Below are 10,850 nucleotides of genomic sequence, written 5' to 3'. Positions count from 1 at the left end.
TAAAGGGCTGAGAAAACAAGACATATTGGAAATAAGAACTGTTCTTTCACTGCTTGGTAAGAAATGAGAAAGGTCTAGTGTGAAATACTGGAGTCTAAAATTAAAATCTAAACAGAGAATGCTCAGTGACCTTTTCTTAGGAGGCTTACATGAAAGAATGTCATGGCACACTGATCAGATTTGTATTCATTTGCATCTTCAGGATGTTGCTATTAATACATGACACTCAACAAATTACACAATATGACATTTTGTACCAATCACTTCACCTCTAGTTTTTTCTTCAGCTCTGTTACTTCAGCCTCTGGTTAATTAGGAAAAAAAAAGTTAAGAGCCTTTTTTTGTTTTTGTTGTTTTTGTAGGGGAGGAAAAATTTTACCTTGACCTTTTTAGGGTTGGTGGCTGGGGCCTGTGAATTAAACCAACAAAAGACAGGTTAATAGAAGAGGCATAAAAATGTAACTAATACTTTCAACTTTACATCCATTTTGGGTAAAAACCCCAAAGAAGCTGTTAGGCTTAGAAGTTTATATACCATCTTAACAAAGAGGGATAAATGCTGAAGCAAATAGGCAAACAAAAAGGGGCTTGGGGCTTTTAGAAGTGGCCAATTGGGGGCAAGTAAAAAATGTGGAAATGGATGAAGGGTGATTTTAGTAAGGTTTGTTTATGCGGACTCAGCTGAGTGCCATCTGTTTCCAGTAATAAAGGTTACTGTCCTCTTCCTAGTACAGAAGAGAGGGGACACCTTGACAAATGAAAATTTATGTCTCTTTTATGAAGGGATATTTATGCCCTGAGTTTTGGCAGAAGCAGAGGACAGACAGTTCTTCCTGCATCTGCTGCTTCTCAATGGCCTTTAGCTCAAAATAACCCTTATGCCGAAATGGCACATTTCAGGGTGCCATATTATAATCCCCTTAATTTTCTAAGGGGGAAATCAAAGTTCAAATGCTCTGGCAAAGATATTGTTTCCCAAACCGTGTTCTGCATTTAGTTCCCTAAGATGTCTTATTTAAAAACAAAAACAAAAAAGTTGTATGTCCAAAGAATTTGGGAAATGCTGAGTTAAACATGGTTTTGTTTTTTTTTTTTTTTTCCCCAGCAGGAGTTCTCAGGACATTTAATTAACTAACAATGCACTATGTTTCTGCAAAACGGGAATAATTCACTGTGTTCCTCAACCTTATTTGACCATGGAGCATGTTTTTCAAGACTAGTGTTTTCCTGTAACATATGTTGAGAAGTAATGGGATTAGCCACCTTCGTATGTAATGCAGAAGTTTGAACAGCCATGGAAGTAAGTATAAGCCAAAAGATGGGAGAACTGAATAAAACTGGCACAGTATCAGTCAGCAGTAACCATGCTACATTCTGAGTCCTGCTCCAGGGGACTAAGCTCTGGTTTGTGTCCCTAGGAAGCAAACCAAAGTGTGCAAAGCTTCTGGATCCCATTGAATTAAATCCCCTCCTCGGACACTGAAGAGTACCAACGGATGAAGAAAAAATGGTCTCATGTGTTCATTCCATCCTTGGCTCAGTACAGCTCCAGTTCCATTATTCTTAAACATCTATTAACATGATTGCTTCATAATTACAAAGGCTAACTGCCAAGCCTTTTTCACAGGAAGCAAGGCACTGCTTATCTTTAACTGCTCTTCTGGCTCACGCAAAAGGGTCAGCTTTTTAAAAAAAATCTCATCTTATGTTAACCGAAGAAACATCTCTAAAAATGTCATCTGAGTGGCTGCAAGATAAAAAAGAAAAAGGGCATTTGAGGCACAAAGCTAACTAAATGCAACAATTAGAGGATTTGGGGTGGGGTGTACAGGATTCAGAATTGACGGAAGTGATCAATACATCAGAAGCATGATGGAACCTAGTATCATCCCTCTGGTTATTCTGTTCTGTCAGAATTTTCATTTCAGCAGAGACCATCTTCAGTATTGTGATCCTCAATATACTGATTCTCACTCCCAATCAGTAGACTTGATCTTTGATCCTCAAATGTCAGCTGCTGCCACATGTCCCCTTCATCATCTTCCATGTTCTCAGAATAGGGGCAAAGCTAAGCACCCAAGTCAGAAGACTGGTTGGCAATTATCTTCTATTGTCTCAAAAATGTGTGTGTTGGGGGGGGGGGTACGGAGAGAGAAGGGCTAGTATCTGCTGAACACCCACCCAGGTGCAAAATATTTTCACAAATATTAACAAATTAATTGTCATTAACAGACCTTTTTTCAATTTTGAGAATAAAGAAACCTGGGGCTTAAGTTATAAAATGTATTCAAGGTCAAACCAAATGTTGATAAGCAAATGAGGTAAAATTTGAGCCAGGTCTGCTCAAGAGTCCAAAGTCTATTTTATAGTATCATGCAGTTTCCCGATCATAAAAAAACCTCCATTTATATAGGAGCACAAATGACCCACTTATGCCATTTTTCTCGGTACCTAGCACAACATCTCAACTTTTATCATGACACTAACTTCAAGAGGCCTGATAATGTTTAGATCCTCTCATTCATTTGCCCAAATCAATGGAGCTATTTATTCTCAACTGCTGGTAATGAACTTTCTTAACTCAGCATTTTGTGGAAAAAAGTCTAAATACTTGAATTGCTTCATTTCATGCTCATTCACTTGCACACATCTTTTTGGTCTGCTTTTAAAAATAGTTTCCAAAATCATGACATATTCAGATATGGCAAACAGGATGGAGGGCAATGAGAACACTAGTCTGAAATGGTCACATGGCTAGAGTACCTGTGTCTGTTGTAATCCCAAATGGAAAACTCTTGAATTTATGAAGCAATCATGCTTGTGTTTTTGACTGAAAAACAAAACAAAACAAAACAAAAAATAATGAACAAAACACTGCCCTAGGACTATAGACTTGGATTCTAACCTGTTCTTCCATAGTTGCCACCTTAGTTAAGACTATCTGACTCAGTTTCCTCATTAATTAAAATAAAAATAGATCTCTTAAGTTCGTTTAAAAATTCCAAAATTCTATAGTCAACTGCAACTCACTGATCATTCCTGTGAATAAACAATTTAAAATAATTCAAATCCTGGGGCACCTGGGTGGCTCAGTTGGTTAAGTGTCTGACTTCAGCTCAGGTCACGATCTCGTAGTCTGTGGGTTCGAGCCCTGTATTGGGCTCTGTGCTGACAGCCTGCAGCCTGGAGCCTGCTTCAGATTCTGTGTCTCCCTCTCTCTCTTCCTCTCCCCCGCTCATTCTCTCTCTCTCTCTCTCTCTCAAAAATGAATGTTAAAAAATTTTATTTAAGTAATTCAAATCCCAACACTATCATCCCTTCTAAAATTCCTTTGACAAAGGCAAAGGATTCACCCATCTTCCAGTTAAATTTTCTTTTAGCGTGACTGAAAATCAAGCAGCAGAGAAAAAAGTAAGTCACTAGCTAGACAGAGTGATATATAGTGTTTGCAAAATGGTTTACTTCATGAGAAAGCAGCCCAACAGTTTGCTTATTCTGGTTGCAGGTATCATGATTCATATCCTCTAACAGGTAGAGAGAAACATCAATCTTTTCCACGACACACAGTAATACAGTAAAGCTTCTTTCTCTCTTGCTTAGCCCGATACTAGATATTCACAGATGAAAGTAATTCTGTGAGTCCTATTCCTCATACAGATGCCCAAAACACCTGCTTCCAAATTCCTATAATCAGAGAAATTATGTAACAGACTATCTGGCTCATTCCTTACTCTGATAACAAATAGATAAAGACTTTCCAGTATAGTTTCCTTGGCGTTTCCTTCCCCTCATCATCCCTTCCCTTTCCTTTTCTTGTGTTCTGATGAAGGAAGACACCGTGTAGTAGGAGAGTCTGACTCATCTCCACCACAGCCTGGGAAAGGTGAGCAAACACTAGTCAGTCAAAAAATCATTAACTTGACTTTCTTGGTTTAATTTCTTTATAAGAGTCCATTCCTTCAATATGTCAGGATTAGAAGCATTTCAGTGGCAGTGTGCAGTTCTTGCCTATTTCCTCAAAGGTTCTTTATACATGGTCAAACCTTTAGGTAGATGCACGAGAGGGGATACTTTGGGGGAAATGCTCCGCATTAGCCACTCTAGCAGACATCTAAATGGGGAAGAGAAGTAGTGGGCAAGTTCTCCCTACCTTATTCATCTCTCTTCTGGCCACCACGCCCAGGAAACTTCATAAGCAGAGGTCCCATGTCAGAAAACATCAGTCACACTATTAATTTTACCATCACAGAATCTACTCTACCTTTCATTCACATTGAGGACAGTATAGTAACCTCAGAACAATGCTTCGCAAACTACAAAGCGCATATAAGTCCCCTGGACACTTTGCTGAAATGCTGATTCACATTTAATAGATCTGGGGTAGAGTCCACACTGCTGCAATTTTAACAAGGTTCAGTGGATGCTGATACTTCTAGTTTGCAAATCACACTTGAGTAGCAAGGTCCTACTCTGCCCTCCCAAATCTAGAGCACATTTTACCTTAAGGTCTCCTTGTGGCTGGTTATCTACCAAGAAAACTAAACAGGGCAGAAGATTCAGAACCTCTGCATTGTGAGAATTCTATCCTATATAGGGGAATTGGGTTCACTGACTTTCACTGCCCAGACTCTGGATCTTTCTTCCTGCCCAGACGGATTTGCCAGATCTTCTTGCTCAGCTGAATGACATACCCTGGCTCAGCCTTACCAGCTTGATTTGATGCCACTCTGCCAGCAACTCAAACATTAGGAACACTTGCTAAAATACAAATACCCAGTCCTAACCCTGAGATTCAGATTTATCAGGTCAAGAGTGGCCCCAAGAATGAACAGACACTCTAGGTGGTTCCAATACATTATGAGACTTTGGGGCAGGAAATACATGTAGCCTCTTTGATCAGAGAAATCTAGACCTATCTATGGCTGTTAATGCCTTTACATCAAGGAAGACAGCCAAGAAAGGTAAGAAAAAAGGAATCACAATTTGAGTATCTGATACTGTAACAGAAGAAACAACTTCCTCCCCAATTTGAACACTTACTTAAGGGTGCTTATGGTTGATTTCAGTGTATTTGATCCCCTTCTTTAGAGAAGTTCACTGAAAATGTAAAGTATGTCTTATATATTCTATAGCAAATTCTTTTAATGTAGGTATGAATAAGATATATTTGGTTAATTATAAAGATATCAAAGGAATGGCTATTTGCCCTTCTGACTGAAGAAATGAAACTGAAGTTGCTCATACACATACAATTTTCTTTTAAACATATCCAAGAAGACAAGCACGGAGATCAATTAACAAAAATAAGGACTTAACATTAATTAGTACCCTTAAAATAGCAGAAGCAAATATAAAATACAAAAAGCAGCTTTACTTAGACTTTATGAATGAAATGTCCTCCCTAAGAAAGGCTACAGTTGGGCTACTTGGTCTCTTCTGAGGCAGGTGTGACATGCTGGGGGGCGTTAGCCTCTGCTGGTACAGCTGCAGGTCCTGCCATAGAAACAGTGGTATCAGACACAGGAGGGACAGCTTCTGGATTGGAACTAGCTCCTGTGTGATCGGGGGTGGTCTCAGTCTGAGAGGCTGAGGATTCTTGACTGGAGCTGGCATCTGTGAGACTGGACAGATCAGCCTGGGGAGGATTGGCCTCTTCTTCTATTTCTAGTTCTGTTTCCTGACTTTGAACTTCCTCAGCTTCTTCAACCATAGCAGGTGGTAGCTGTAATAAAGTCTAATGAAAAAAAAGAAAACATCAATATGAACTCAAATGAAAGAAAAACACTGGCTTACAAAGCTAAACTCTCACATTAATGTTATTTTCTTAATAGATATTGTTCAATCTAGAGTTTTCCAAAACACTCCTGGCCATATTATAATACAAACGTAACAACTCTGACGACAATGCCTAGGTCTTCCTGACTCCAAAGATCAAAGTACATATTAAATCTTCAGAGAAGAAAATAATATAAAAATTGATAAGCTTAAAAAAGCTAAAAAGCAAAAATATCTGCTATAACACTTCTGCAAAAACACTGGCTCGTTAGGACTGACCGATAACAGCTCAAGAAAGGGCCAACTTTAATCAAGGAGCCATGTGAGGGGAGGAACCAAGCCTTCAGACAAAACCATGGCCAAGAGGGAACAGCATGGTACAAAGCTTCTGTCTCACTCCACCAGAACACTGGAGCAGCTCCACATGCTTAGCCTTCTCTTTAGAACAGCTACAATAAAAAAGGCCAATCATGACAAGTGTGGGTGAGGATATGCAGCTACAGCTCTCACACGCTGTTGCTGGCAATATGGTGCAACTACTTTGTAAAAACAGATTGGCAGTTTCTTAAAGAGTTGGACACATAGGGGCACCTGGATGGCTTAGCTGATTAAGCATTGGACTCCTGATTTCAGCTCAGGCCATGATCTCACAGTTGGTGAGTTCAAGCCTCGTGTCAAGCTCTGTGCATGGAGCCTGCTTGGGATCCTCTCCCTCTCTCTCTGCCCCTCCCCTACTCACGCTCTCTGACTCAAAATAAACAAATAAACTTAAAAAAATGTTTTAAAAGTTGAATACATATTCACTCCATTATTCAGCCATTCTACTCCTAAGGAATTTACCCAAAAGAAAATACAAAGATTTGTGTAAGAATGTTCACAGCAGCTTTATTTGTAATAGCCAGACTTGGAAAGAACTCAACTGTCCAGCAACAGGTCAACGGGTACACTTGGTACCTCCATACAATGGAACATTATTTGTCAATAAAAAGGAAATGACAGTATACCGATTGACAGGAAGATCCCTGGGGGCCTGGAGAAGGTGGGAAAGGGACCGGTGAAAGATCAGAGGGGTTACCAAGCGGCACTAGGAACCTTCTGGAAATAATTAGTATGTTCATTATCTTGATTGCAGTGATGGCTTCACAGGTATTTACATATGTCAGAACATACTGAATTATATACTTAAATATGTAGAACTTATTGTTTGCCAAATTCTATCCACATAAAGGTGTTTTATTTTTTTATTTTATTTTTTTATTTTAAAAAAAAATTTTTTTTTTCAACGTTTTTAATTTATTTTTGGGACAGAGAGAGACAGAGCATGAACGGGGGAGGGGCAGAGAGAGAGGGAGACACAGAATCGGAAACAGGCTCCAGGCTCCGAGCCATCAGCCCAGAGCCTGACGTGGGGCTCGAACTCACGGACCGCGAGATCGTGACCTGGCTGAAGTCGGACGCTTAACCAACTGCGCCACCCAGGCGCCCCAAGGTGTTTTTAAATCTTTCTCTCAAAATAAATAAACTTTAAATAAATGGATGTTACATGAATAACAACAACCCTGTTTGGTTTAGCCTTTTTCCCACAGCAATCAAGTACTTTAAAGGTATAATCTCCAAAGGCAAAGATTCTTCCTACAACAACAACAAAAATAAGACTGAATTTTGAGAAAACTCACCTGATGATAATGATGTGTGGTCTGTATCAAATGCATGTACATGTTATATACAAAGTTTGCCATCTGGGGCATATTCTTTATTATCTGTACTTCATGAGATGGCCTCTCTCCATTCTAGAAGAAGGCAAAAAGAAAGTTAAGTACAGTAAGAAAGTTAATATGCTAAAAGCGAACATTCTAGAAGCCCATGTCTTATGTATAAGCACTAGGGTTTGGAGGACATAAGAACAGTAACAGGACAGGGTGCCTGGGTGGCTCAATGGGTTAAGTGTCCAACTCCTTGTCTTTTCTTTCTTTCTTTTTTTTTTTTTTTTTTTTTTAATGTTTACTTCTGAGAGAGAGAGACAGACCATGAAGGGGGAGGGACAGAGAGAGGGGGACAGACAGAACCTGAAGCAGGCTTGAGGCTATGAGCTGTCAGCACAGAGCCCAATGCGGGGCTCAAACTCACAAATCGTGAGATCATAACCTGAGCTGAAGTCAGATGCTTAACCAACTGAGCCACCCAGGTGCCCCAAATGTCTGACTCTTGATTTCCATTCAGGTCATAATCTTGTGGTCATGGGATCAAGCCCCAGGTTGGGCTCCTCCGTGGTTATGGAGCCTGCTTAGGATTCTCTCTCTCCCTTTGCCTCTCGCTCATGTTTTCTCTATTTAAAAAAAAAAAAAAAAAAAAAAAGGACAAGAAGGACAAGAATAGTCACAGGACATTAAGAAACAAGTGTGGGGGCGCCTGGGTGGCTCAGTCGGTTAAGCGGCCGACTTTGGCTCAGGTCATGATCTCTCGGTCCGTGAGTTCAAGCCCCACGTCGGGCTCTGTGCTGACAGCTCAGAGCCTGGAGCCTGTTTCAGATTCTGTGTCTCCCTCTCTCGGACCCTCCCCCTTCATGCTCAGTCTCTCTCTGTCTCAAAAATAAATAAACGTTAAAAAAAAAAATTAAAAAAAAAAAAAAGAAACAAGTGTGAATGACTGGGGCACCTGGATGGCTCAGTCGGTTGAGCATCCAACTTTGGCTCAGGTCATGATTTTGCAGTTTGTGAGTTCAAGCCCCACATCGGGCTTGCTGCTCTCAGCAAATAGCCTGCTTCAGATCTTCTGTCCTCCCTTCTCTCTCAAAAAAAAATAAAAGATTTAAAAAAAAAAAAAAAGATGTTAAGTGTGAGAGTCCAATAAGGACTTCAGAAAGAGAAAGTGATTCAATTTAAATTTAGTAAAAGAGACTAGAAGAAAGCTAAGAGTTACTACCTTATAATACAATTTCAGGTTGGTAAGTAAAATTTATGAGTTTTGGTCTAATTCATGCAGAAGAGTAAGAGATAAATGATCAGTTGAATAGAAAGAAAAATCAACATTGTCTAAAGTATTGTCTCTAATACCTTGTATGCAACAAAGGCAATTTTCAATTTGATTCAGAAAGAAAATATTAAACCTATTTTTCCTATTTTTTTCTAAAAATAAGCTAATATTACTGGTATTTAATATATAGACTTGTTAGTCATAAGGGTGAATATTCAAGAAATTTTTCCCTAATAAAGCATATGGTCAAATGCTAGTCTAAAGTGCAAATTTTGTGGTATCTAAGAACTCTTTGGGGGAGACTTAAATTGTGGGAATCCCAGATTCAGTAGGTCTAACACAGAATGAGGGGATTCTGATGCAGTCGTTTCCCACAAAAATCTGAGAAACACTGCTCTAAAGTGGTAAAGCATGAATGAAGACAATAAAAAATGTGCATTTCTTCCTAAACCATCCTAGAATAAAGATGAACAACTTTCCTATTTATAGTCAACTCTAAAATATTTTATAAAGTCTCACCCTTTCTCACTGTAGAAGTAATCAGAAGACTATAAAGGTAAAAAATTTTACCATAAAGTAACAAATTAAGGCATGTAACGTCAGAAATACGAAGTGCATTAAATGGTATTTCTCAGAATTAGGCAGGACGGTAGTATTACATGTAAGTAGGTGTTCTTTTGATAATGGTCACTTTCTGCAATGGTCACCACTTTGGTGTGCCAAGACCGCCATGCTGTTACAACTATGAAATACTACCTTTACAACATGGAAGGCTTTTTGTTTGTTTTGTTTTTGTTTGTTTGCTTATTTTCTGGTGGCTCTGCTGGGAGCTGCCTCTTCTGAGACGCAGCACTAGTGGCACAGCCCCGCCCGGCTCCAACACTGATCTCTTGAGCAGAAGGTGGGGAGATGCTCTCAGGTAGTCCCCCAAGGGCTTGACTCCATGGTGTTGGGTAAGGCACTAGTTTTTAAGCCTTCTGTTCATTGGTACTGCCTGATCTCCTCCACGTGTCTCCAGGTGTGTCCCTGCAGCCTTTGGATAAAAAGATTGCCTCAGACCCTGTGTTAGGAATCTGCCTGTTTAATAATCAGCCCACAAAAGAACGAGAAGTTCAGAGCCATAGGATTGTGTCCAGACTTCAGAGGCTGACATTCAAGGCTTTACATGACTCCACCCCCTCATATCATTCCACCCTCATCCTTCTATTCCTCTACAGAAGCATTGCTTTAAAAAAAAAATGCAGTTAAAAAAAAAAGTACTCAGCCTTATTATAAAACAAACACACAGCATTTAATCTTTTCTTCAAAAGGGGGAGTAGGGGGGACAAATAAGTGTACTGTGAACATTGAAAACAGCTTTATTTAAAACCCAAATGGATCTCTAAGACATTGCATTAAATGAAAAATGTGAAGCTCAAAAGTCACAACCTAAAGATTAATGAGTATGCTAACCTTTATGTAAGAAAGAAAACAATATAAAAAAATAATCAGGTTATTTGCTCCTTTATGCAAAAGGAATGTAGGAAGCATAAACCAGAAATTAAAGGGACTGGTCACCTTTTGGGGTGGGGGTGGAAAAGGGGAGCAAAGATGAGGGGTTTAACAACAGTAGCAGCGATGAGGAGGCAATGACATTTCTGAGCACGTCCTTTGTTAAGTGTATGTGCTATTCCCTCTGACATTCTCCAAAAATGTAGGTAAGAAAGGGTTCTCCAAGAGCTAAACCATTTATTACTCTGTTATCAAGTAATTAGTTAAGTTCTCCTTAAAAAGCTGAAGAGAGGCAGTACAGTACAGTGATTAACAAGGAGGATTCTGGAGTTACACTGCCTGGGTTTTCAAATCTTGGATTCTCCATCTATGAGATGCATGACCAAACTACTTAACTTTGCTAACCCTTAGTTTCCTCATATGTAAAATGGAGTTAATAAGAAACCTTACTGAAAAGGACTATTAAAGTGAGATCATGCATGTAAAGAACTCACTGCCTAGTAGCTAGTGAGTACTCAATGTTAGCATGTATTGTTATTTTGTGCAGAAAATCTAATTCAGTTCCACAGTGTAAGGAGCGCTCTAAACCAGTGATCGGATGATCTATGTGA

At 39.4% G+C, this 10,850-nt stretch overlaps 1 protein-coding gene across 1 annotated transcript in view; it reads right to left on the bottom strand.

Moving 5' to 3' along the window:
- Positions 1–3,438: 3,438 nt before the first annotated feature.
- Positions 3,439–10,850, bottom strand: part of AQR (aquarius intron-binding spliceosomal factor) — a 98,959-nt gene continuing 91,547 nt past the window's right edge. The window contains exons 35-36 of the mRNA XM_058738275.1: positions 7,452–7,565; positions 3,439–5,734 (exon numbers count right to left, since the gene is read on the bottom strand). Of these exons, the coding sequence (XP_058594258.1) occupies positions 5,423–5,734; positions 7,452–7,565 (426 nt within the window). The 3' untranslated portion in view covers positions 3,439–5,422. The remainder of the gene's footprint in view (positions 5,735–7,451; positions 7,566–10,850) is intronic.

Source organism: Neofelis nebulosa, chromosome 7, assembly GCF_028018385.1.
Source record: "Neofelis nebulosa isolate mNeoNeb1 chromosome 7, mNeoNeb1.pri, whole genome shotgun sequence".
Classification (NCBI taxonomy): Eukaryota; Metazoa; Chordata; class Mammalia; order Carnivora; family Felidae; genus Neofelis; species Neofelis nebulosa.
The sequence above is the reverse complement of the archived record's forward strand: the minus strand, read 5'-3'. Positions and strand labels throughout refer to the sequence as shown.